The sequence below is a fragment of the Vipera berus genome (assembly GCF_964194415.1).
Source record: "Vipera berus genome assembly, chromosome: 8".
NCBI lineage: Eukaryota > Metazoa > Chordata > Lepidosauria > Squamata > Viperidae > Vipera > Vipera berus.
This window is the reverse complement of record NC_138211.1, coordinates 23,841,547-23,869,172: the sequence shown is the minus strand read 5'-3', so window position 1 is coordinate 23,869,172 and position 27,626 is coordinate 23,841,547. Positions and strand designations below refer to the sequence as shown.

Here is a 27,626-nt window from a genome sequence, read left to right as displayed (position 1 = left end):
GCAAGATTCTGTCCATTTGGTGTAAGTAGATAGAGAACTGAACTCCGACTGCGCTGTTCTTAGTCATTGTTGGACTGGGCCTGACAACTCTCTTTGCAGCCTGCCAAGCTCTTGCATTGGGAGGGTGGAAATTCATCTTCAGAGGATAACAGAAGCCATGTCTGCCAGTTGCTGTTTTGCCCCACCCCCTCTACTGCCTCCCTTCCCCCGTGGCAGCCTTGGTGCACCTTGTGTGGTGGCTGCCAAAGCACAGGGCTCAGTCTGTGGTTCTGGGGCTGGCATTTCTGAAGCCCCCTGTGGCCCTTGGCCCACTGTGCCCCAAGGTGAAGGCAGTTCACAGTGTGGCTCCATCTGATCCAAAGGGCTCCCAAAGCAGAATAGAGGGGGGGGGCTGGTTCTGGGTCGGCTCTGCCCTGCTGTGACTGGGGGCCCATTGCAGGGAGAGCTTTTGGCTGGCAAACTGCTGCTACTTGCATGTAAACCTGTGTTTTGGAAAGGCTTTAGAAGCTGGCGGTTGGACGTTTAATAGGCACTTTTCCATCTTTGGGTTGCAGTTTTATTTTTCATTGGCATGACACTGTTTTTTTTAATTTATGTAACCCTTGGCATAATTTTAGTATAATTCTCTAGTTTTGAAACGTTTGATGGTGCTTCAGGCTGGAACTGCTGCTGGTGGACAGCCGCCTCTGTGGGGCTGGTGGCCCTGGGAGCATCTGTGGGAGTCTCTGGGTGGCAATTCTATGGACAGGACATCTGGCTTGGCGTTAGAAGATAGATCTGCAGAAGTCTGCTCCAAGGAATGCTAGCTTAGGTTCCAGTTGACAATAGATTTCTTTTTCCACTTTGAATTAAATCACCATCCTTAAGCTATTTAGCTGGTGGAAAATAGGATCGGTGCCACACTGAGAAGCATTTAGCTGTTGGATTCTGGGCTTAACAAGAACATGTTTTCAGGAAGGGAGGACTGAGAATGTGGGAGGAAACAATGCTAGATGCTAATGGGGAGTGTCACTTTTCCAGCTGCACTGGGATGTAATAGATTGGCCAGGTTGGATCCAGAGATGTGGAAAGCCAGTTATTTACATTTCAGAAAGTCCCATCTCCTCCCGCAGTTGTCAGAGGGTTAAGTCTGACTCCAGGGCAGGTTCGGGAATCTGCTTGTATTTTCTCAGATATTTGAAAGAGAAACTAAAGAGACCCTTTGGAGGCATGGCTGACCGCTGGGCTGCTGGAAAGGGGAAGAAAAGCATGCATTGATCTCAGCCCAGGCAAGGCAGATGGCAAAGAAAGGAGTGATCTGTTCTTTATGTGGCATCAGGATCGCTCACCCATCAATGGGAAGCAAGGGACTCCAGGGCCGGTTGGGAAGAGGGACATTGCACACCACAGGGGCTTTCTTGGGAGGTTGGAGGATGATGGGTTTCTTGGTCCTTTTTTAAAAAGTTTATCTACATTTGTTAATGTGATGGGTTTCCTTCTTCTCGGGAATATATCTGGAATTTTTCTTTAGATTTTTTTATTTTAAGGATAATGCTAACTGGGTGCAGATTAGGTGATATTCGTCCTGGGAGAGTCTTGGGATTCTGAAGAGGTGGGAATTGCACAAGATTACAATCAACTCCACAAAAGGATGTTAGAAGTTTGCATGATCCAAACATTAACAAAGAGCAGTGTAGAAAAGTTCAGGACAAGTTAATAGAATCCCAGGATTGGAAGGAGCCACTGAGGCCAAGGAGGTTTCAGTGCAGGAATCCAAATTAGACCATCCTCAGGGGGTGGTGGACCGACTTCTGTGCCAGGACACAGTGCAAGGTGAGGGCCTGCAGCCTCTCGGGGTCCCTCTGCTTGGCCCTTCCTCTGATCTTGCTGTGTGGAAAGAGGTCATCTGGGTGGGGCCTTCCTTCCTGCAGCTTATCCCGTGCCCGGCTCTCTGAACCAGTCTGGTCAGGCCTCGGACTTCTATCTGACCTCTTTGGGGGTCTTTGAAGAATGCTTCCAAGTCCTTTGCTCTCTCCTCATCGGTCTTCAATTCTAGTCATCCTTCTTCCTTTTCTGAATTTGTTCCAGTTCATCTAAATCCCTTTGGGAGTGTTTTGTTTAGAAATGAACACAGTACTCAATGGGGTTTGAATAATGCAGAAAAAAGTGGAATGATTTTGTAATTCCTATGATTTGGAAACTATATTTCTGTTGGTGATACTATTTTAGTAACACAATCTCACTGCTGACCCACAGTTATTTTTGATCTATAACCTAGTTCAGAAATATTATGACCAAATCCATTGTGTCCCTAATTTGTTCTTTCTAAAGTAAAAATCTTTGCATTTTTCTTAATCTATTACACTTTATTTCTATTATACTTCATTTTGTTTATTCAGTCCTCTTCTTAACATCCAAATAATTTTGAACCTGTTTTTGTCTTTTGAAATCCCAACTTCAGGTCTTACAAGCTCTGCTGCAACCACTCCATCAAAGTTTTGAAGACTGTCAGGTCTCAGGCTATGCCTGCAGTTTAATGAGGGGAAAATACTTAAAAATAAAGAAACATTCACTGGGAAATGACCTTCATCTAACTGAAGATCATATGCTATTTGTGTGTCTATATGCCTTCATTCATATTCTATTATTATATTCTATTTCTTATAGTCTAGCACAGTCTCTGCTTCTTGAGCTGGGGTTGGGGTGCTCTTTCTGTAACTGGACCACTTTGGCTCTAGTCTTTGGATGCTTCTCGTCACCCTTCTCTGGCCCTTTGCAGGTTTTCTGAATCCTGGAGGTGCCCAGAAGTGACTTTACCATTTGAGACTGGACTAAATCAGTATTGAACAGATTGGGGTTAATTATAGTCAATATTTGGAAACTAAACCAATTTAAAATCATTGTGAAATTTCAGGTCCCAAGATACATGGAGATACTTCGAATAATTTTCTTTATTGTTCTTCATCTATAGACAGAATCTAGCAGGATTAAAGCAATTATTTGCATAACTACGGATATTCTCTGAGAAACGCTAGGGAGGAGCCTCATTTTAACACTCTTCCTGCCTGCCAGACACTCCAAGCTCCGCTGTCTTTTTGGCCTCTGGTAAGCAGCCCCTTCTTCCTGGGAATACATTGCTCCACATCAAATGTCTTTTCCGGCTACATTTATTAACTCTTATTCAATACATCCGTGGTGGCGAACTTGTGGCATGTGTGCCACAGGTGGTACGCAGAGCCTTCTCTGTGAGCATGCGTGCCGTCGCCCCAGTCCTAGGCCTTCAGCTGGGTTTTATAAAACCTTTTTGCTTTAGGCCTCCTGTGCAAAAAAAAAAGGTTCAATCAATCAATTTCAACTTCTCGCAGGAAAAAGAAGATCTCGCAAAGTTGGAACGCAATGGGCCATACCCACCAAATGGGCCACACCCACCCAATGGTCCATGCCCACCCGGCACCCGAAGATACATAAGTGGGTTTTGGGTTGCAGTTTGGGCACTCGGTCTCTAAAAGGTTTGCCATCACTGCAATACATCATCAAGATGGATTTCTTTTGTAAATGTACTTTTATTACTAGGTCCTGCAGTTGTGAATCCATCTGTTGGTGATGCGTTCTGTCTCACATTTTTCTATCTTACCTAAAAGTAGGTTGTGGTCTACTTTGTCAAATGACTCCATGAAGACTAAGCTGACCTTGTCCACAGCATTTAGCCACTTTGTCAGAAAAGGCAATAAAGTTTGTCTGGCAGGATCTGTTTTTAACAAACCCATGTTGGCTTCTAGTAATAGTTTTGTTCATTTCTAGGAACTCGCAGATTTGCTGTTTGATCATCTTTCTATTTTTTCCAGGATTTTCACAGGTTTTGATGTCAGGCTTAGAGATCTGTAGTTTCCTAGATCCATTTCTCTCTCCCCCCCCCCCCCTATTTTGAAGATAGGGACCCACGTCAGCTCTTTTCCAGTTCTCTGGTATTTCTCTGATGCTTCTTACTGTTCAAATTTTATACATCTTTGAATATTTTGATGTATTTATTTCCAAATTATTTGAGGGTTTTTTTTAATAACCACCATGCATAATACAGTGCTTCTTCTTTGTTATGGCATTTCCAAAATTTATTGCTATATGATTTGGTAATTATTGACAGAATTATATCCCATCTGTTAAACATTTAATACCAATGTTATACTACAACTGCAACTTGTAGTAAATTATATTGCTGTGTCATATTTTAATAACAATGTGAGATCTAATTACCTGCTTGTCTGTCTGTCTATTTGGGTTCTGTATAAATGTTGCAAATTCTATCATTATTCTCAGAATTCCTCCTTTTTCAGGGCTGTTGTAACTTCGGTCATCGAACAAATGGCCATAAGTTGAGGACTGCCTGTGTCCTCCCAGTCTCCCTGACCCGTCAGAGCAGGGAGGCAGGGGGTGTTGGGGGTCCCCTCCCTTGAGGAGGAACAGGAGCTCACCCCGTCCCGCTGTACTTGGGTCTCGAGACCCGGCTGCTGGTTTCAACTGTTCAGCCAAACCAATAAAACTTTATGTTTTTTCAAATATCAAGACCTTTTTAATTTTTTTCCATAATTCATTGTCATTGTTGTGAAATGTCTCTGATAGGAAGTAATATAGTCCGGGGTTTGGGTGGCCTGATCTAGGCAGGATCACCTTCATGAGGGGGACACAAAGCCTTCCTCGCCCCCAAGACTTCTACTGGCTAGAGAAGATTTGTCCCTCTGTCCTTGTCCCAGCTTATCCCTTCCGTGACTCTCCTCCTTCCCCAGCAGGGACCGACTCCGCGGTCGCCTCCAGGAGCAACCCCTGCCTGGACGCAGCCAAGGCCTGCAACCTGAACGACAACTGCAAGAAGCTCCGCTCCGCCTACATCTCCACCTGCAACAAAGAGGTCTCAGCCACCGAGCACTGCAGCCAGCACAGGTGCCGCAAAGCCCTGCGCCATTTTTTTGACTGGGTGCCCAGCACATACAGCTACCGGCTGCTTTTCTGCTCCTGCAAGGACCGGGCCTGTGCAGAACGCCGCCGGCAGACCATCGTCCCCGACTGCTCCTACCAGGGCAGGGAGAAGCCTAACTGCCTGGCTCTGCGGAGCCAGTGCCGAGCGGAGCCGTTCTGCCGGTAAGGCCTGCTGGGTTCTTGGGGGGGGGGGAAATGCAGGCAGGGCGCCCCTCTGACTCCGTAGGGACCTTTAGCAGGTTGAGGCATTTGCTGTGAAAACTTTGGTTTCTAAACTGCCTTAAATTAACAGTTCCCCTTATTATTCTGTACCGATCAGGCCACAGTTCAAAACTTGTGCCATTTCTGAGAGTCTCCGTGAAACAGAATTGGGCCAGTGGTGCCCTAGCTTGGCATCCAGAGCAACCGAACGTTGTAGGAGGTTCTGGAAGATCTCCAGCCTGCCCATGATGGCCATCCTGGCAGCTGCCTCTGAGGCAGGAGCTTGAATAGAGCCATCCAGACTGGGGTTGCCTTGGCCCAGTCCTCTGCAGATGTGCCCTGTCCTCTTTTAGAAATGCCTGACTTGATTACTAACTTTGCCCTGTATCGAGATGTTCCTTTGTCATCCTGAATCTATGCATTTTTCTTACATGTGTGATCCCACTGCTTCACTCCCAAGTTAGAAAGGCATGTATGTTTCAGGCTTATGTCACAAGAAGTGGCTTAATTGCAGGCTTATGTCACAGGAAATGGCTTGATTGCCCCACAGATTACATTGCCTTTCTTGCATCTGGTCAAATTCCCCTTATCAGCATTACAATCAGAGCCCAAGACAGATAAGAGGGATGAATTTTGCCTGGGAAGTGGGTGGTCCAGAAAGGGGCTGAGCATTTGGTCCACTGATTTCACGTTTTAGGAATTCCCACATTCTGTGGCTCTCCATCTGGGTGGACCCAAAAGTGATCAGTTCCCATGTAGGACATGGTGGGGGAGATTTTGGACTAGGCTCCTCCACAAGGCTTGATGAAACTGGAGGTGCAGATCATGCTTAAATCTGATATCTGCCCACAGAGCTGGGGAATTTGGGGGTTTCTCACTTTGTAGTGTTGCTACGTGGCATCAGGGAGTTTGGGTGCATTGTTTAGCGTTTGTCATATGGTTGAGTGATAGGCAGGGGTTTAAGGCTCAGGTTCAAAAGGAAAGTTCCTCTGGAGCAGAAGTTCTGCTTGGGTTTTGCCTTCAGTACTCCTTATGTAGGAGGACATATCCCTCCCTGGGGCTCAGCCTCTCTTCCAAAGAGATGGCGAAGTCCTTCAGCTGCCACTCTGGAGGGAGATGGTCCTGGTCTTCAGTTAAGCAGGAGCCCCTCTCGGGACTTGGTAAGCAGCAGCCCAGTCTCTGGAATTGGCTTTTCCCAAGAGCTGAAGTTATCTGGAAAGCCTCGGAAGGTCTGCCTCTTGGGGGAGAAACAATGTACGGGCCCCCCAAGGAGGCTTCCTTCATTAGGCATGACTCACTCGCTGGATCAGCATCTTGCTGTTGCTGTTTCTTGCTTTCTGATTGTCTGGGTTGGGTACCCTCTAAATCAATAAAGGAATGAACTTGCTCTGCAGAGAGCCAGGGCAGGGCTGGGGCAGCGGATGGAGTCCAGTTTTGGTAATTTGCTGGTTGCTAATTCCATACAGTCCAGGGAGGCTACCTAATTAAATCAACCACCAGTTTTAGCAGTAATTATCATATTATCCCTTCCAAATGAAATATATCAAAATAATTGTCAGGATGCTGGCAGTGTATCTTTTTTTAAAAGCCACAATATTTCAACAAAGATAAAAAAGCAACAAATCACAGCAGTGCCAATAAGACAGGAATTGTCAAAGTTGGTGAGGCCAGGAACCGGTAATACTACAAGCTGGGTTGAGCTTTCTTATCCTCTTAAATCATACATTCATAAAGAATAAAATAAAATATTTTATTTGGTCAATGACCAGCAAAACTTAAAAGAGTGAAACAAATAGATAGACTAAAATACTAGCAACTAGCAAAATTAATCACATAGTAATATAGTGTTCACTCCTTTATTACTGTATTAATACATTTCTTACCTGGGTGTTATAAATTTAAAACATAATTAGATAAGAAAATAAAAACCAATGATTTAGTAATTAAGATATATGAAACCGAAAGAAATCTTTAAAGCAAAGGTGATTATGTCTTAGCCAGTTTTGTCAAATAAAGATGAAACCTTTATTTGATTCTATGTCAGCTGCTTCAAGTGGCATCCAGTTGCTTCCAGGACTGCCACTGTGCTGTACTCTTTGTGTGTGTGTGTTGCTTCCAAGGCTGCCGGGTCTGAGAAGCGTGGCTGTGGGGGCCAATTAGCCTCACTAGGCCCGGCTGAAACTGGCTGACTATCTAAGGAAGTCTTTACTACAGGTAGTTAAAGTGGCTACTGCTGAGCTCCTGACAGAAGTCCCTCCAGGCAAGCTCCATCGGGCGGTGCTAATTTCCCTTTCTCGGAGCAAGATTGCCAGGAGTAGGAAGAGAACTTCTGTGAGATAAGCCAGGTTGAGGCCTGGCTGGCCATCACCGGTTCTTCAGCCCAGCCCTTAGGCCCCTGGCTTGTTACAGTCAGGCCACGTGGAAGCATCAGCACTATCAAAGGACTGAAATTAAGTTTTCTACATAATTTCCTTTAAGTAGGAGGTTATCTTCGGATAATGATAGATTTGAAAGTTTTAGCCCTCAATGTTCTATTCAGAAGCATAAAGGGAGATAGTTTGATAACTTCTTGAGTATGGTTGATAAAGATAAAGCAGGGAGAGAACACTTTTTCCTTCTCTAATTCTTCCCCTGCTTTGGATATTACTTATACAGTACCCAAAAAATTACAACAATTTAAAATGCTTTACTCTGTGTCTATCTACTTACGGTCTGCAGCAATCAGTCAACTCTCAGCAGGTTACAAGTGATAATTCGTAATCACAAAATATCAAAATATACCATAAATACTAACAGCTAAAAAAATAAGAAGTGAACCGCTGAGTGGTCATATTCGGACAATGTCTGATAAAAAGTAGGCCATGCTAAGAGGCCAGCCTGTTGCCATAGCTGGGCCTGGACCTGCCCTGCTCCACCTGCAAGCAACACCTGCTGGCCGGACTGCCTCTTGGAGAGGGTTCCTGCCGCCAGTTTCTTCAGAGAGGGCTTGTCTGATGTGTGCTGCAATTTAACAGCAGGTTCTGACAACTCCGCTGGCCTCCGCTAGATTGCATCCTCCCTTTGGGGAGGGAGGGAGGGAGGGAGGAGTATTCTCTGTGGGTGTAGGAAGCTCCCCAAGGAAGGAGCTGACAATCCGAGGGGAGAGCAGGGGAGGGAACTCAGCCACTTCCAGGCAGCTGCCTTTCCCTGCTGCTTCCCTTAGCCTGGAGTGAGGAGAAAATATTGCTGCCTTCACATGCAGAACATCTGGAAGGGTCCATGCTGCCCTGCTGCCTTCAAGCATGCAAATGCCCAGGGCTACGACAGATGCTTCGTGTGGCTGACATCATCCCACCCAAGCCCTCCAACAGGGCCATATCTGTTTTTTGCCTATGGGGCAAGTTACTGGTCAGGAGAAGGCAGTCTTGCTGTAGTTGGCACTCAGACAAGCAGTGCTTGGCAGAGCAGAGGGAAGGAAAGGGATGAAGCTGCGGGTGCTGCAGGAAAGCTCTGGAGGCTGAGACTTTGTCCCTCAGACTCCCAGGTCTAGCCCAACCTGATGCCATGGGGGTGAAGCATCCTGACAATGACTTTGGTGAATCTAGCTGGCTGCAGACCTGGTATGTCTGAGTTTAGCTCCCAGGCAGTTGTTTGGCAGGCAGAGGTGCGAGGATGGCGCTATTGGAGAAGATGGTGTATTACACACAGTGGAAAAGTTCTAAAGAGCGTGGATGAGCAGGCTTCACACCAGTTGTAAAACAGTCCTGAGGCTGCAACCACGCTTGCTTTCCCCCACTATCCCAACAAGGTGCGAGTGGGTCATTTCTCGGGGCCTGACCCAGTGCGGTTCCTTTCACAGACCTGCCTCTTGGCACCTGGCCCAGCTTTTCGCAGCCCACACCAGTCGACTGTTGAGACTGGAGCAAGCAACACGCTAGAGTTCAGTGGGGGTTTGGCACAGAACTGTGCAAATGCGCAGCTCTCCTGGTCTGTTTTGGGTCAACACAAAAGGCCCCACCTGTCTTCTGGGAGAGCCTTGCTTGGCCTAGAGGTCCCTGCCCATGAATGGAAAAGTGCCTGGCCTACCGCGAGTTCGAGTCCAGAGACCAAAGTGAGCGGAGCAGCCAGTGCCCCTCCATGGTTTCCTTACCCAGCTATCAGTTCCTACGGTTTACATATCTTGCCGGTGTCTATATCTGAGGTGTATGATGGAAGCAAGGAAGAGATTTTAGCTCCAGAATATAAAAGCTTTTGCAAAACCTCCACCAAAGGGAAAATGGAGGAAGAGACTGAAAGGAGCTGGTTTCAGCAGCTGCATTTTTCAGCTTGCATCAGTAGATCCCTGGGGCCACCTTGGAAGCCCTTCTCACATTCTGCATTTTTTCAGGGATCGGCCATTTGCTGCCTCAATGGACAGGAGGGCTTCCCTTGGCTCACCTCCTGGACTATGTATGCCAAGGATGGCAAGGATTCTGCCTCTGCAGGGTCCAGAGGCACCAGTGGAGTCCCAAGGCTGCTGATGGGCACAGCCGGATTGGGAGAAAAATGGGAAAAGGGATCATGCTCCTAACAGGTGCTCAGATTGATGGCAGGGAAAGGATCAAGAGGGGCTGCTTGTTCTGGGGACCAGCTCCCCCCCCCCCCGGTTGGCAGGAATGGGCCAACTTGCAGTGGGACAATTCAACCAATATAAAAGTTACATTAATTTTGTTGGAACCGTGGCCAATAAACATAAGATAAAGTCAATCCAGAAATACAAGAGTTACAATAATTTCAATGAAAACATGGTCACCAATAATAAAGGTAATTGAATGAAACGATTAATACAGCATTGAATTGTCTCAAGGCGATTTGGCCGCAGTGAGTTGTCTTGGAGTCAGCTCAGTTGCCTGATTTTTTAGGGAGGGTGGAATGTGAAGGCCTCTGAATGAGGAAACAGGGACGTAAATGCTAATCCCAATCTTGTGTATTGTATTAATATTCAAGATGGGATCTTGCATGGATCCTTGCTATCATCCAGGATGCCTTCTTCACCCTGGCCTGGGATTCCTGGTCCAGCTCAGCTCCGTTTTGCCACCCAGTGGGACTTCTATCAAATCCCCCCATTGGGACAGTTATATTGCTCTTCCGTTGCCCTGAAGGAACAGTTGGAGGTCAGACAGCCAAACTCTTAAGCCAGAAGTGAAACGGCCCCTCCTTGGCCTGGTCTGGCTGCTCAGGTCACCCGGAGAGAGGACCCCACTTCCAGAAAATAACTCCAAAGACTAGATCCAAAAGAGGGAAACCCTTCTGTGATTTTTGGTGTGCAAGTGCTTTTTTGGGGGGGGGGGTGTTTCAGGAATTTTGCTGCCTTTTGGCAGGATTAAGGATTTACTGACACCTAACCCTGCCTTCCAGCTCTGGATGACTCCACCTGGGGTTGAGTGTCCGACAACTAAGCTGGTCTCTTCCTTTGGTAAAGTTAGTGTCTGAGAAGATCAGGGAAATGTGATGGGCAGAGTGACTGGGCTTTCGGCAAAACCGCCTCTCGCCTCCGCCCATTTACTACTAGTGTTCCTCCCCAGCTGGCCCTCCCCCACCCAGTGGCCCCTTGCCCTCCACCCCCGAGCCCTTTGGCTGGCCTTTTTGCCGAGGCACCCTTCGTCCCAGGCCTTTGGCCGAGACCCATCTAGGAGCCAGATGGTCTGGCTGAAAGGCTGCTCTCCCAGAGTGCTGATTAAGGGCCCCAGCCCTGGGCCCTGAGGATCAACACGTGTGCCTGGGCTTTGAAGAGAGGATTAAAGGGGTGTTTGTTGGGCTTGCAAATGAAACAAAGCTGACCTCTCTAGATGAAAGCGAGATTATTAAAAAAGAACTAAGACTTGAGCAGCGCACGCAAATATTGTAGGAGGGAGAAATGTAAGGCCTGGGCAGGAAAAATGAAAGGCACAGGTATTGGATCTGGCAAAGACAGCAGGGGAGATTCTTGGTTAATGACCACTTATTCAGTGACCGTTTGAACTTACAACAGCACTAAACAAGTGGTACTTACAACTGGTCTCAAGGTTTTGGCCATCCTAGAGCCCCACAATCACACAATTGTGATTTGTGTCTGAAAACAGTCTGGATTTCTGACCATCGCAGCGTTTCGCAGTCACCAGTTGCGATTTGTGACTTTCCCTGCCAACTTCCCACAAACAAAGTCAGTGGGGAAGTAAGCAGGAAGACAGACATTGCGGTCAGATGAGATCCTCACTGAACAACCCACAGTGATCCACTTAATGACCAGGGACTGCTGGAACAATCATGGCTAAGTGGCCTGGTCACGTGAAGTCAGCCTTTTTGACTGCATTTCGTAGCAGTGGAAATTCCAGTCCCAGTTACTGTCACTGAGGATTGAAAGAAAGAGGTCAGGAAACTCTTTCCTACCAACTGTCAGCTAGTGAATCTGGCTGCTTTTTGAGATGATCAAATCTTCTTGGTTGGAGAATCCAGATGATCCTCTGCTCTAGCTTGGATGAGACCCCCAAAGCAGGGGTCCCCGACCTGCAGTCTGTGGGCCGGTAGCGGGCCACAGCATGCCAACAACCGGTCTGCACAAACAAGCAAAGCCCCATCCGTGGGGTGCAGGAGCATACTAAACCACTCCTCTCCGGTCTGTGGAAAAACCTTTCCGTGGAACCGGTCCCTGGTGCCCCAAAGGACCTTTGAGCCAAAAGAGTCTGAGGCTGCAATGAAATCAGGCTAAACCTGCCTTAAGGCCTCCAACTAGCCCTGGTGAAGTTTTCCTTCCAGATCCTTTATTCTTTGAACAGTTTGCCCATTTTCAATCCCTAGAGCATGCATAGAATAATACTTCATCTGCGCTGAATCCCCCCATACATCCTGTGACTTGGTTTCTCAGACTTCCACAGTTGCCCTTCTGAGCAAGGATGACTTCTCCTCCCTTGATTGCAAGAGCTGATGGAGTCTCCCTCCATTCCCTACTTAGATTCTGCAATCCAGGCAGCATTGCATCCCCATCCTAGCCAAATGTGGGGTGATTTTAGTGTGTGTGTTTGTGTTTCCACATGTATCTTCCTGCAGACGAAGCTTTGCAAAATTGTGCTCCTTGCACGATGAACAGAGCAGCTTAGAGTCTGAGGCAAAGTAGGTGGTTTAAATCCTCAAAGGCCAAAGAGGAAAATGTGCCTATTTACTTTTGGTGTCCTTCATGAGGGAGTTCCCTTGATCTGTTTTTATTCATGTGTTTTTCAGATTAGTTTGTGAAATGAATGCAGCCCAACCTCCTCCGTGTTCTGGAGCACCTTTAAGGCTCCCCTTTTGCTTTACCCCTCTGCCCCCTTCACAACTCAGAGAGTCGCAGAGAGTGATGCGCCTGGCAGCCAAAGGTTTGCATTTGTGGGGCCCAGTGGAAAAGCAACACATGGCTTGGACAGGATGAAAAGGCCTTGGAGGGCAGGGCCATGGGGCTGGTCATTTTGGAGGTCCTTGCAACTGGGAACTCCCCCCACATCATTGCTCGTATTTACCTGCCTGTCAGATAAATTAAATGGATAGGTGTCCTGCATCAGATTATATAATTCGTAACAGGATTCCTCATTCCATGTGGAATCTTGTTGATTTATTCCATATATCCTTTAGTTTGTGATGGTCTGTGGTTTAAGCAAATAATCATTTATAATTTAATCCATCTTCCTGTAGGAAACTTGGCAAAATACTCTGTTTTGGAACTCAGGCACGAGGGCAAACAAACAATTCAACATAGCATTTATCTAGAGTTCTCCAAAGTCAGGACTTGACACATGTTTTTTTTATAAAAATTTAGGCTCATACCTCTTTGGGTACATGTTGTTACAGTTCCTATGCTGCTACCTCACACAAACTGGGCTCTCTTTTAACCCAGAAAATGCCTTCTGAGGTCTCCCAATGCCAATTAGAGGTGGCCTTCATGGCATTCCAGAAGCAGATTTCATTCCCACCCCCAGAATTTTGGTGGAAGATCAATTCATTTAGATGCCTCTAAGGGAGGTACAAACGTTGCCTGGCAGAAAGCAGGCAACCTCAGTTGTCTGTTTTCATGTATTGTGCATTTGTGGGTTCTCTTGGTGAGCTGGACTGTGCAGGGAGCTAATGGTGGTAATTGTCGTGATTGTTAGGAAGTGGCCAGCATGACACCATGGAGTGCTGTTACCTTCCTACCAAACTGGTACCTATTTATCTACTCCCATTTGCATGCTTTCAAATTGCTAGGTTGGCAGGAGCTGGGATGAGGACGGGAGCTCACCCTGTCACATGGAGCTCAGGTCTCAGACCTTGGCTCCCAACTTTCCAGCTGAGAAGTCCAGCATCTTAACCACTGAGCTCCCATGCCGCCTCATATTTGATAATAGCTGCAAGATTTTTATCAAAACAGAATGTTTTTTCTGAATGCTGTAAAAATCTTGCAGCTATTATATATAATAACTGCAAGATTTTTATATGCACGAAAACATTTCTATTCTCTATTTTTTTCTTTGTATTTTTCATTTCCTTTTTATTTTTATTTTTCAAAAAGTTGATTTTTTAAAAAAATTCTTTAATAAAAATTACATGAGAGAGAAAGAAAGAGAAATGGGCAGAAAAAGTCTTCCACTCAAGCCCTTGTGGAGTGTTGGGCTCAATCTCATCCTGGCCATTGCAAAGCCATGTTTCTTGCTCCTGCAGTCAGCAGAAGGCTTGAAATAGCAAAAGCTACTGAGAGGTGCAGGAGGACGAGGAGGGCTGCTTGTATCTTGGGCTGTCTTTGTCATCCACTTCCTCTTGGAAACTGTCACTTGAGCCGCTTTCCCCAAAAAGGGAAGCTTGGAGATGACAAAACGATGGAAGGAGTGGCTTCTTTTAGCCGGTTATTTTAAAAGGTTAGGGAGGGGGAGGGATAGTAGGGTGGGGAGGGAATTATTAACCGGCGCTCAGTCTGGGCCTGTTAGGGGTCCCGACGAGACGGGGTTGGGGGAGGTGGTTGCTGGTTCTGTGAATGTTGGGGTGGGGCTTCAAATCCCCACGACGATAGGGAATGGCAGCAGGTGCTTGCACGGAGGGCCGCATCAACATCTGGGATCGCGCCCCCACTGTCTGCATGCGGTGGCGTGCTCCGACCTTCCAGTTAGCACCCTTTTGCCCGAGGATGAGGGTGATCAGGCCCCTGAGCTTAGGCTGGCTTATTTTAATGCCAGATCCATCATTAACAAGGCTCCCCTCATTCAGGATTTGATCGAGGAGGAATGTGCAGATCTGGCGTGCATCACGGAGACTTGGCTGGGCTCGGAGGGAGGGGTTCCTCTGACCGAGTTATGCCCTCCAGGTTTCCGTGTGCTACACCAGCCACGGGCTCAGGGTAGGGGTGGTGGGGTGGCGGTGGTTGTCCGGGAGACTTTATGCCCGTGGGAGACCACCATTGTCCAGATGGCCGGGAGTGAGTCCCTCCTCCTGAGATGTGGCCCTCGGACTCAGTTGGGCTTGTTGCTCACATACCTGGCACCCAGCTGTGTGGCAACAGCCCTGCCCGAGCTGCTCGACACCCTCTCAGGGTTGGCGGTGGAGTTCCCCAGGCTTATAGTTCTGGGGGACTTCAACTTGCCTTCACTGAGTTAGCTTGGGAGTTCATGGCTTCCATGACAGCCATGGGCCTGACCCAAGTAATTCAGGGCCCGACTCATGTGGGGGGTCACACCCTCGACCTGGTGTTCCTATCTGGACAATGGTCGGATGATCTGGGAGGGGGTTCTCCAACCATTGTTCCCCTGTCATGGTCAGATCATCACCTCCTGCAGCTGGTCTTCCGTTATGCCACCCTCCACCGCTGGGCGGCGGAACCAACCAGGTGGTTCCGCCCCAGGCGCCTAATGGACCCGAAACGGTTCCAGATGGCGCTTGGTTCTATACCCATCGCCCTCACCCACAGCCCAGTCGATGCCTTGGTGGATGCCTGGGAAAGGGCGGCCACCAGGGCACTTGACTGTGTTGTACCCTCGCGACCTCTGACCCGGCGCAGATCCCACTGGGCTCCATGGTTTTCTGCGGAGCTCCGGGAGATAAAGCGTCGGAGACGGGGTCTAGAGAGCGGTTGGAGGTCCAGCCGGTCCGAATCTGACCGATTGCAGCTAAGAACCTTTATAAGGTCTTATCTTGCGGCGATGAGGATGGCGAAGTCTAATTACTTCGCTGCCTTCATCGTGTCCGTAGATAATCGCCCGGTCGCCCTGTTTAGGGTGACTCGCTCCCTCCTTAACAAGGAGGTGAGGGAGGATCCCTTACAGGGACGGGCCAAGGAGTTTAGTCATCATCTGATGGACAAAATCGCTCAGATCCGGGCCGGCCTGGACTCCGACTGGGCAGAGTCTGACGTGGAGGAATCGGACGGTCTTGAGGATGTTATCTGGACTAAGTTCGATCCTGTTTCCGCTGATGATGTGGACAGGATCATGAGGAGGCTGAGCTCCACCACCTGTTTTTGGATCCGTGCCCCTTCTGGCTGGTTTATGCGGCCCGGGAGGAGACACGAGGCTGGTTCCAGGCAGTAATAACTGCTTCTTTGAAGGAGGGTGTCTTCCCCGCCGCCTTGAAGGAGGCGGAGGTGAGACCCCTCCTCAAAAAGCCTGCCCTGGACCCGGCTGTTTTAAATAATTATCGTCCAGTCTCCAACCTTCGCTTTTTGGTGAAGGTTGTTGAGAGTGTGGTGGCGCATCAGCTTCCTCTGTTCCTGGAGGAAACTGATTATCTGGACCCGTACCAATCGGGTTTCAGGCCCGGACACAGCACGGAGACGGCATTGGTTGCGCTGGTGAATGATCTCTGGCGGGCTCAGGACAGGGGTTGTTCCTCTGTCCTAGTCCTATTAGATCTCTCAGCGGCTTTTGATACCATTGACCATGGTATCCTACTGCGGCGTCTCAGGGGGTTGGGAGTGGGAGGCACTGTTTTACGGTGGTTCTCCTCCTATCTCCTGGGCCACTCGCAGTCGGTGTTGACGGGAGGGCAGAGATCCACCCCGAGGCCTCTTGTTTGTGGAGTTCCTCAGGGGTCGGTTCTCTCGCCCCTCCTGTTCAACATCTACATGAAGCCGCTGGGTGAGATCATTCGTGGTTTCGGGGTGGGGTATCATCAGTACGCTGATGATACCCAACTTTTTCTCTCCACCCCGAACCAACTCAGTGATGCCCTCGACATGATGTCCCGTTGCCTGGAGGCGGTTTGGGTTTGGATGGGGAGAAACAGGCTCCGACTCAATCCTGCCAAGACTGAGTGGCTGTGCGTATTGGCATCTCGAGTGAATCACTCTTCTCCATCTTTAATGATGGGGGGTGAGGTGTTACCCCCCCATCAATAGGGTTCATAACTTGGGCGTCCTCCTGGATTCACGGCTCAGTTTGGAAGATCATATAGGAGCCGTGACCAGGGGGGCTTTTGCCCAGGTTCGCCTGGTGCGCCAGTTGCGACCCTACCTGGACCGAGATGCCCTACGGACAGTCACTCATGCGCTCGTGACCTCCCGTTTAGACTACTGCAACGCTCTCTACATGGGGCTGCCCTTGAGGACCACTCGGCTTCAGCTGGTGCAGAATGCGGCTGCGCGAGTTGTGATGGGGGTTTCCCGATACTCCCATGTAACACCTCTACTCCGCGAGCTGCATTGGCTTTCGGTTGCCCTCCGGGTGAGATTCAAGGTGCTGGTGATGACCTATAAAGCCCTAAATAGCTTGGGTCCGGGATATCTGAGGGAACACCTGCTGCCAGCATCAAGTTCCCTTCGTCCAGTGCGCTCCCACAGGGAGGGTCTTCTCGGTGCCGCCGGTAAAAGATTGCCGGCGGGTAACACCCAGGGGGAGGGCCTTCTCAGTCAGTGCGCCTGCCCTCTGGAACCAGCTGCCCATGGAGCTTAGGACTGCTCCCGACCTCCGTTCATTCCGCAGGGACCTGAAGACCTGGCTCTTCGAGCTCTCTGGCCCAGGCTGAGAATTTTAATTTTAATTTTAATTGGGGTTTTTTACTTTTTCAGGGACTGTTGTAATTATTTTTAATTGTTTTTAACTTATGTATTTCTTGTTTTAAATTACCCTGTAAACCGCCCTGAGTCCTTCCGGAAAGGGTGGTATATAAATCCAATTAAATTAAATTAAATTAAATTAAATTCTTGAGTATTTCCGTCAAGAGGCAAAATAATCTGGTCACTCAAAAAATGAATTCACCACCATTTGGGCTCAGCCACCTTCTGAGAGGTCTTAGGTGTACACTGAAGGGTGTAAATCTAAAGGCAGTAGACAGATTAACAGTTCTGAGGATCCGGTCTTTTTTAGGAGTTATAAGTTCAGGTATTTCTCAGATAACAGAATGTTCTAAGTGTCTTTTCTGATGTTTCCTCTCCTGGAACTCCTCAAAAAAATGAGGGAGCCCTTGAGATCTACATACGAACAATCTAACCCAAGTTCCTCGTTACGCATCCATGATACATGACAGCTAAAGCCTTTGTTGAACTGCCCACCAGAACCTCAGTAAAAACCTCAAACTCCTTCTGAAACCCATCCATCGTCTGGGGTGAGTTGCTCTTAATGTCCAACCGCCCTGCAGGAGGGAGTAGCATTGGCTGGCCATAAAGCAACCAGACAGTTATCAGACACTGGCAAAAAGTATGTCCTAATATCCTTCACACTCAGATTGCTTCACAATAGCCCCAGAACAAAAGCCTGAACTCACCCATAAGGACCCCCAGGAGGTCCATGACTTCCTGAATCACTCCAGACTGCTATCTCGGGGCAAATCAATGCCTCAGAGAGGGGCTCCATCATCAACCTGGCCACAGAGTTTAGCAGCTCAGACGTTGCTCAAAATAGTCTTACGGCTCCCTGGACCTCCTTTCCCCACCCAAGTGGACACATCTCCAAGAGAAAGAAAAGGGCTCAGGTGTACATGCCAGGTTGGTGGCCTCATTCAGAAGAAGACCATGGATGCAGAAACCATTCCCACACCCAGGTGGAAAGAAGGAAATAGAATTTCAAAAGTGTGACAAAGCGGGTGAGAATTTTCCAACTCCCCAACTTCCTCCTTTTGCTCAGAACACAAGGCCAAGAGCAGATCTTCCCTAATTCTAACTGGCTCTTCTAATTGGCAGGTCAAGACTGGCAGATTTCCACGCCAACTGCCCAGCTTTCACCAGCTGCTCCAGGGGCAACTACCAGGCGTGCCTGGATGCCTACGCTGGCCTGATAGGTAAGTCTTATAGACCAGGAGAGGGTCAAGTAAGGAGGTTACTACTGTACCCGTCCTTGGGTCCAGCCAATCTGGACAGTCTTCATCCCATCACCAATCTTCAGTCAGCCTCCAGCTTCAGAGGGCTCCGGAGCAGCCAGATTCAGACTGGGATACAATGCTGGGAGCCTGTGAAGGTCTGGTTAGGGAAGGTCAGCTTGCAGTTCATCCTTGCCAAGACTGAGCAGCATGGGTCTTGGCTCCCTTTATCCAGGAGTTGAGGGAGTGCCTATCTTTGGCTCTGGATGGGGTGGCCTTCACAGCTGCTGCTTGAAAAGCAGACAGTAGCTCTGGCCAGGGTCTTTGCACAGCTGCCCCTCGTGCCCCAGAGGTGCCCATTCCTGGACCCAGAATTTTTGCTCTTGGTAACTCATGCCTTGGTCACCTCCTGATTGGGCTATTGCCACACATTCTGCGTAGGGCTACCTTTGTAAACCACCCAGAAGACGCTTCAGTCGGCAGACCACAGCAGCAGTTAGGCTCTGCTCGCTGCGCCCAGGTGACTTTGCAAACTGCACTGGCTCCAAGCAGGGTCCTGGGTGCAGTTCAAGGCACTGCTGATCACTGAAGGTCAACCCTGCATGGGGGGGACTGGACTACTTGCGGGAGCACCTTGGCCCAAGAACATCTGCCTGCCCCACACGGTCCCATGGGGAGAGTGTGCTCCCGGGCCCTTCTTTTAAACTTTGCCCTAGAAAGTGTGTGCTCTGGAATGATCCCCCCATCAGACAACAGTTCCCAATTTTTCTGTCTTTAGGAAGGCCGTTAAGACCTGGCAATGAGGGGCCACTTGACTTGAGCTCTCTTTGGATAGTTTAATTCAGGGCTTTTCAACCAGTGGTACGGGTACCACCTGTGGTACATTGGCACCTGGCAGGTGGTACGCAACCATCCTAGAAAAGTGGTAGTGGGGTAGGGAAATGAGCTGAACCATCACACAAGCCTGAGCGAGAGATGGCTGGAGCTGCAGGGCTGTCAGGGCTCAGCGAAAGCGCCAGGATCAGCACTTCTTCGGGGTTGTCAGGCCTCAGTGGAAGCACCATGATTAGCGCCATGCTCCAGCTAGAACTCGGCGCTGAGCCCAGAAGAAGCACTGATCAGCTGGAACTGTTGTAAGTCGAGGACTACCTGTACATCACTTTTTTCCTTTTGGGGGGGGTGTCAGCAAGTTTTTGACACCTTGTTAGGCGACTGGTGGTACTCGGATGTTGCCATATCCTAAAAGTGGTACAGTAGGTGAAAAGGTTGAAAAGCCCTGGTTTAATTACCATATTGGTTGCCATTCTATATTTTATAGGTTTGGGGATGGGTTGCAGTCGGTCTTGTCTGGAACCTCATTCGCAACAGCCACAACAGCTTTCCTCTCTCTGCTTCTCTTGCATTGCCTTCCCTCGATTGTGGGTTCGGGGTCCTCTCTGTTACGGGGAGGAGTCTGAAACAAAGCAAGGGGTTCTTCCTCCCCATCGCTCGCCAGCATCTCTTGGAGCCCCCCACTTTTCTGACCTCTTTTACTGGCCGAGTCATCCGAGGCCTCTCGGGTGCATTTGGTTTCCCTTGTCTGCAGAAGGCCCAAGTGGGGCTCTGCCTCTTTCTCCAGGTACCTCCTGATTCACCCCCTTGGTGATTATGTCCAGCTTAAATATCCTGTCTGGGTCCCTTTTATTTTCCCTCCCTTCTCCTTCTTCTCTTTGACAAGTCTTTATTGCAGTCTTTCACCAACACAAAAAGATATAAACAGAACTACACAACAGTAATACTGAAGTATGAATTAAGAGCTATGAATTAAAATAAATTATGTGAACATTGGAATCATATATAATGTATGCTATAATGCTGTCTGCTTCTAAAATAAAATTTTTGTTCTACATTGTACACTAAAAATAGAGATGTTAGTAATGTGTGGATATAGCCTTTAGCCCCTTATTATTTAAAGTGAAAAGGAGCAGGAGGAGAATAGGAATTATAAAATTGATGTATTGCTTATCTTTCCTTAACTTATCCACATTTTATCTAAAAGTGAATTTAGCAACCACATGTTATTTTGGGATTTTCAGTAGAGAGACTGAGCTTGTGGTTCACCTGAGCGGCTGACTGGCGAGGAAGGGAGGGTGGTATGGCAAAAGGAGGGTGTTGAAGACTTGGGGGGTGGGGCTGGGCTGGGCTGGGTGCAGAGAGCGTTCCTGTGCAGGGGATCGTCCCGGAAGACCCTAACCCTCCATAGCTGAATCAGAAGCTCCCTTCGGATGCCCTGGAGACCCCCATTCCTCCTTTGCAACAGGTTTGGACCTTACCCCCAACTATGTGGATGCAAGCTTCAGCCGCCCAGTGGTCTCCCTGTGGTGCTCCTGCCGAGGGAGTGGCAACATGGAGGAGGAATGTGAGAAATTCCTGAAGGACTTCACCGAAAATGCTTGTCTCCGTAAGCCTCCCTTGGATTCTGGGGCCCATCCCAAGCAGGGCTTCCTCCAGGCCCTTTCCTGGTGGGAGGTGTGTGTGTGTGTGTGTGTGTGTGTGTGTGTGTGTCCATCCTTTGTGCCCTGCTGGAGGGCCATTCCTGGCCTTTCTGTGGGTCAGCCAAGTTTTCTTGGCTTTAGGAGGAATACCCCTTCCCCACCATTCCGTCTGGCCAGGGTTTGTACGTGTGTGGGGAAGGGGGTTGCATGCTTGGGTTGCATGTGTGGGGGTCAGAGAGAGGAGTGGTTTAGCTGTTCTTCTGCCTTAATCCCAGTTTTAAACCCTCTGCCAAGGCCTTCATGAGGAGAGCCGGTCTCATCGTGACCTGCTATCCATTCCAGGTGTGGGTCTTAAATCAGAGCCTGAAGTTCTTTTATGTTTTACTTTAAAAAAATCTCTGCTAGTCTAGAACTCAGAGAGTCAGTTTGGTGTTCTGGTGAAGGCAGCAGGGTAAGAGGGCAGGAGATGGTGAGTTCTAATCCCACCTTAGGCAGAAAGCCAGCTGGGTGACCCTGGGCCAGTCACTTTCTCCCAATCCTGGAAAGGAGGCAACGGCAGTGCACTTCCTTGCCAAGGAAACTGCAGGGACCTGCACTCATATAATCATACAATTACAGAGTTGGAAGGGACCTTGGAGGTCTTCTAGACCAACCCCCTGCTCAAGCAGGGGACTCTATACTGTTCTGGACAAGTAACTGTCCTATCTTTTCTGGAAGACCTCCAGTGATGGAGCACCTACAACTCTGGGAGGCTGTCCCACTCTTAGTTCTTAATCTCAGGAAATTCCTCCAGGCTGGATCTCTGCTTGTCCACTAGACTTGTCCAGGCAGTCTCTGAGAATCAGACATGAAGATAAACAGAGTTTGCCCTATGCAAAGCCAGGTTCGGGAGGGCTAAAATTCTCTCTCTTGGAGTTAATAGGCTGAGTTTGCTCAGCTGATTGACATATCTCTGCAGAACAATGAAATCTATGGTAGGAAGAAGCCCTCCTGCCTGCTCTGCCACTGTTGCAAGAAGAAGAGAAGGTGGCAGAGCTGGGGTCGTCTTGTCATGAGAGGAGGGGAGAGTGGGGGGGTCTCAGGACCGTTACCGCAGCTTTTGCCAGTGGCCATGATCTTTAGCAAGCATTCCTGGCCTTTCAAAACAGGCAGATGCTTGCCTGCATTAAGTGCCCTGGGAAGCTCAGTGTGACCCTGCTGGAGTGGGGGGTAGCCTGATTCCTCCCCTGCCCCACAGATGGCCAGTGTTGCTGGTGCTTTGCAAGAGAAGGCAGGAGAGCTGCTTCTGCTTGTTTAAAAATAGGCTGACAAGCCAGAGGAGCCTGGGCACATTAGGTCCTAAGGATGGAACCAGTTCCTGGGGTTGTCGGTTCCCTGCTTATTCGCAGCCGCCCCAGGGCTTCTGTTCTTTGGGGGGGGGGGCTTGGCAGATCCGATGAACTGGCAAAAGTGCTCTTGATGCCTAAGGAAGACACACAACTCTGTTCCCCAGTGTCCACTGCAGGGGAGAATGGCCTTCAGGGGATCCTGGGCCTGGGCCAGGGGTGGGCTGAGCACATTGACAACAAGTGGCGCTAGCGGCAGAAGAAACAAGGCCCGGTCCAGTTTACTAAAGTGTGGGGGAGGCCTCTCTAAGAAGAGTTCTTTCATAACTCTCTTTTCCTTCCTCCTCCTCCCCCTCCTCCTCCTCAGGAAATGCGATTCAGGCCTTTGGCAATGGCACTGACCTGACCTCCTTCCCCAAGGCCCTCCCGCCCCCACTCCCCACCCTGCCTCCCTTAGCAGGAAGGGCTTCGTCTTTGTCCTACAACGTAAATGACAGCAGCTTTGGCAGTAACACAGGCGTGAGCACCACATGCGCCTCCGCTGAGGTAAGACATTGCAAGTTCTCCCAGAGGTCTATGCAATAATTCATGGAAGGTGCAGGAAATTTTGCTCATAACAATATGGGTTTGTGATGCCAGCTTCCATGGCCTAGACATAAATCTCATTCCGGGTGTTCGTGATGAATTTATGTGAAGATCTTATTCAAAAGCAGATGAAGGATGGGAGACTGATCCTTTTTTGTGAGCTGGAAGGAGAGCAACGGGAGTCTACACATGACATGATAGGAGCAGGAGATAGGCAATGGACCTAGTGGGGTCTCCTTCACTGACTGTAAAGGTAAAGGTAAAGGTTCCCCCGCACATGTGTGCTAGTCATTTCCGACTAGGGGCTGGTGCTCATCTCCGTTTCAAAGCCGAAGAGCCAGCGTTTGTTCGAGGACGTCTCCATGGTCATGTGGCCGGCATGACTAGACGCCAAAGGCACACGGAACGCTGTTACCTTCCCACCGGAGTGGTCCCTATTTTTCTACTTGCATTTTTATGTGCTTTCGAACTGCTAGGTTGGCAGAAGCTGGGACGAGTAACAGGCGCTCACTCACTGACTGCACTGCTGTTTAAATGTTGGTTTAGGAGGGGGATTAAGCTGGGTCTGAATCTGGTGCCTGGGGAGAAAAGTGATTTAGTTTTATCCTGTTTTTATTGCTTCTTTTTCCAGAATCATTGTTTGAGATGGGTACCCAGAGAGGTTCTCTAAATAAGTAAAGAAATAAATTGATAGGAAGTTTATTGATTCATTTATTAATTAGATTCATAAGGCCACCCAACTCACACAATATGACAGTGGGTGATGTACAACAAACTAAGTATCCCCATACACAACATTAAAACATATACAATACAAATGAAGGAGAATATTTGTAGCTCAGGGTTGAAATGAGGTGCTAGTAAGGAGTAACTGAAAAAAAGAGCCATTTAGTAAACAGCCCAACCAAAGAATCCCAAAGACCGCCCCCCCCCCGACAGGCAAGACCCCACAAGATAAACAGACAATGAACGGCACTCCTTATTAGCACTGATGATGTTACCTAGTTAGGGTAATGAAACGTCTGCAAGAAAACAAGCAAGATCAGAGAGCGCCAAGGGCCCCTCATAATACATACTGTAAGTACAAAAGACAAGAATGGCCACCAAGCATCATAAGAAAATATGGCTTGGTGGAGCCTCGGGCAGCTGGACCAGCTTTCCTAAAGGAAAACAGTTGAGGCCAGTGATAGATCTGTGGGGAGGTCACTGGAGGGGGGGGGGAAATGGGCAATCACAGGAAATACATGAGAAATATTTCCATGTGGCATTTTCTTCTTTGGCTTAAAAAACTATACTTTTTAAAATATAATTTTTATTAAAAAATTCATTACAATAGAAAAATAACTAGAAACAAATTTATTAACTGCACCATTTCAAATGTTACAAACATTTATCGCTTCAGTTTCCCTTCGCTTATCTACAAACAAGCCATTAAAACATCACCTTTTTAGTTCTGGTGTCAGCAAAAAGTTCATAAAGGGTTGGCAGAACATTGCAAAGAAGTCTTAGCCTTGATCAAATAAACCAACATTATATTCCTTCCTTTTACTTCTAATAGTCTTAATCTTTAATTCAATCAAATATTGTCATAGGATTTGATTTCTCTTTTTCTTTATTTCATCACACAGGTTTCTTCAAGGCTTCAACAAATCTCTTTTCTAGTTCCAATAAGAAAACATTTTCCAGGTTATTCTCTTGGTTTATCATTTGTATTACCCTTTTAATTTTTAAGACTTCAGCTAGTTTCTTTCGTATATCCAACAAAGCGTCCTTTTCCAGATTATTCTCTTGGCCTGTCATTTGTCATTCCACTTTTGGTACTTTCTCCGTCTTCTCAGATAAAATTTGTTCCACATCAGCCATTTCTTCATTAAACTTTTTAAGACATAGTCTAATCATAGATGTCATTATTGATAGCATTGATATTATAGTTACTAATTCTGGCTCCATTCTTCAAAGATCTTCTTTACTATTTCCAACATTATAGCCTTTTTTGTCATTTTGTAAATCCTGATATAAACTGACATCAAGAAAAGGCTTTTTTGGGTTTGTTTGTTTTCTTGCTTCTGCTTAAAATCTTTTTTCCCCTCTCGCATCCAGTTTCTAAAACCATCACTTTTCTTGTAAGACTTGCAAATAGCCAGGATGTTGAAAATAAGTCAGTTTCCCATGAGGAGCTTTTATTTTTTTACAATTAACTCCAAAATCCTATAGTAGAAGACAATGTTCCAGATTTATCCAGATCCTTAATCTTTCTTAAATCAAAACCTTATTTAGTTTTTTTTTTGGGGGGGGTGTCTGTTTGTGTCTGTAATTTTATTAAGGATTTTTATTATTATAATAGTAAAATCTAATACAAACTAAGCTTTAAAAAAGAATAGAAAGGGGTAAAAAGTGCAAAAAAGGGGGGGGGGAAAGAAAGAAAAATAGGAATAAAAAGAAAAAATAAAGAAGTGATTTCCAACCTTTATCACAACAAATATAAATAAATTCAGTGACTTTTTATAACCTTTGAGGTTACAAACATTTACCTCTTCATCCTTCATCTCTTATCTATATAAACAAATACATAAACATTTATCTTTTCAGTTCTTGTGTCAACAGAAAATCCATAAAGGGTTGTCAGGAGCAACAACATCTTATTTTAACTTTGAACAAATAAACCAATTTTATATTTCTTCTAACAGTCTTAATCTTTAGTTCATTTAAATATCATCATGTATTTGATTTGATTTATCTTTGTTTCTTCTTTGTCCCATTGTACAAAGTTCTTGCACTCATTTCTCATGCTAGTAAAGTTATGCTTAAAATTCTACAAGCTAGACTCCAGCAGTATGTGGATCGAGAACTACCAGAAGTACAGGCAGGATTTCAAAGAGGCAGAGGAACTAGAGATCAAATTGCCAACATACGCTGGATCATGGAGAAAGCTAGAGAGTTCCAGAAAAACATCTACTTCTGCTTCATTGACTATGCTAAAGCCTTTGATTGTGTGGATCATAACAAACTCTGGCAAGTCCTTAAAGAGATGGGCATACCAGACCATCTTATTTGTCTCTTGAGAAATCTATATGCGGGCCAAGAAGCAACAGTGAGAACTGGACACGGAACCACTGATTGGTTCAAAATTGGGAAAGGAGTCCGGCAAGGCTGTATACTGTCGCCTTGCCTATTTAACTTATATGCAGAGCACATCATGAGAAAGGCAGGGCTAGATGAATCAAAAGTTGGAATTAAGATTGCCGGAAGAAACATCAACAACCTAAGATACGCAGATGATACCACTCTAATGGCAGAAAGTGAAGAAGAACTAAAGAGCCTCTTGTTGCGGGTGAAGAAGGAGAGTGCAAAACTTGGGTTGAAACTAAACATTAAGAAAACCAAGATCATGGCATCTGGCCCTCTCAATTCTTGGCAAATAGATGGGGAAGAAATGGAGGTAGTGACAGATTTTATTTTCCTGGGCTCCAAGATCACTGCAGATGGGGACTGTAGCCAAGAAATTAAAAGACGCTTGCTCCTTGGGAGGAAAGCCATGGCAAATCTAGACAGCACACTAAAAAGCAGAGACATCACCCTGCCAACAAAAGTGTGTATAGTCAAGGCTATGGTCTTCCCAGTTTCAATGTATGGCAGTGAAAGCTGGACCATAAGAAAGGCTGAGCGCCAAAGAATTGAAGCCTTTGAACTATGGTGCTGGAGAAGACTCCTGCGAGTTCCTTGGACTGCAAGGCGATCAAACCGGTCAGTCCTAGAGGAGATCAACCCTGACTGCTCTTTAGAAGGCCAGATCCTGAAGCTAAAACTCAAATACTTTGGCCACCTAATGAGAAGGAAGGACTCACTGGAGAAGAGCCTAATGCTGGGAAAGATTGAGGGCAATAGAAGAAGGGGACAACAGAGAATGAGGTGGCTGGATGGAGTCACTGAAGCAGTAGGCGTGAGCTTAGATGGACTCCAGAAGATGGTAGAGGACAGGAAGGCCTGGAGGAACATTGTCCATAGGGTCGCGATGGGTCGGACACGACTTCGCAACTAACAACAACAACAACAACAACAAAGTTCTTCAAGTCTTTAATAAACTTATTTCAAAAATCCAATACGAAAAAATTATCCAGGTTAGTCCTTTAGTTTGTCATTTTTAAATAATAATAATAATAATAATAATAATAATAATAATAATAATAATAATAATAATAATAATAATAATAATAATTTATTTTGTTTATTTATTTATTTGTTTTATATACCGCCCTTCTCCCGGAGGACTCAGGGTGGTGTACAGAGCAATAAAGTGAGAATACAATAAAGCAACAGAGTGAGAAAAAATTGTAAAACCCAAATCCATCAGGCCAGGCCGGCTTGTTGGAATAGATAAGTTTTTAGATCACGCCGGAAGGAGCGAAGGTCGGGGCCCATCCGGATTTCAGCTGGTAAGCGGTTCCAAAGGATTGGCGCACCCACCGAGAATGCTCTCCCCCTGGGGGTCACCAGCCGACATTCTCTGACCGGTGTCACCCTGAGGAGGCCCTCTCTGTGGGAGCGCACAGGACGGAGGGATGTTGACGCTGGCAGTAGTTGCTCCCGTAGGTAATCCGGACCCACGCCATGTAGGGCTTTGTATGTCATCACTAGCACCTTGAATTTCATAATAATAAGAAGAATAAGAATAAGAAGAAGAAGAAGAAGAAGAAGAAGAAGAAGAAGAAGAAGAAGAAGAAGAAGAAGAAGAAGAAGAAGAAGATGGAAGGGACCTTGGAGGTCATCTAGTCCAACCCCCTGCTCAGGCAGGAAACCCTATACCATTTCAGATGGCTGGCCAGTCTCTTCTTAAAAACTTCCAGTGTTGGAGCATTCACCACTTCTGGAG

At 47.2% G+C, this 27,626-nt stretch overlaps 1 protein-coding gene across 1 annotated transcript in view; it reads left to right on the top strand.

Moving 5' to 3' along the window:
• GFRA2 (GDNF family receptor alpha 2) overlaps window positions 1-27,626 on the top strand; it is a 40,438-nt gene that overhangs the window by 7,621 nt on the left and 5,191 nt on the right. Inside the window, exons 4-7 of the mRNA XM_081334203.1 lie at window positions 4,761-5,112; window positions 18,257-18,354; window positions 20,672-20,812; window positions 22,539-22,717. Coding sequence (XP_081190329.1) covers window positions 4,761-5,112; window positions 18,257-18,354; window positions 20,672-20,812; window positions 22,539-22,717 — 770 coding nt within the window. The remainder of the gene's footprint in view (window positions 1-4,760; window positions 5,113-18,256; window positions 18,355-20,671; window positions 20,813-22,538; window positions 22,718-27,626) is intronic.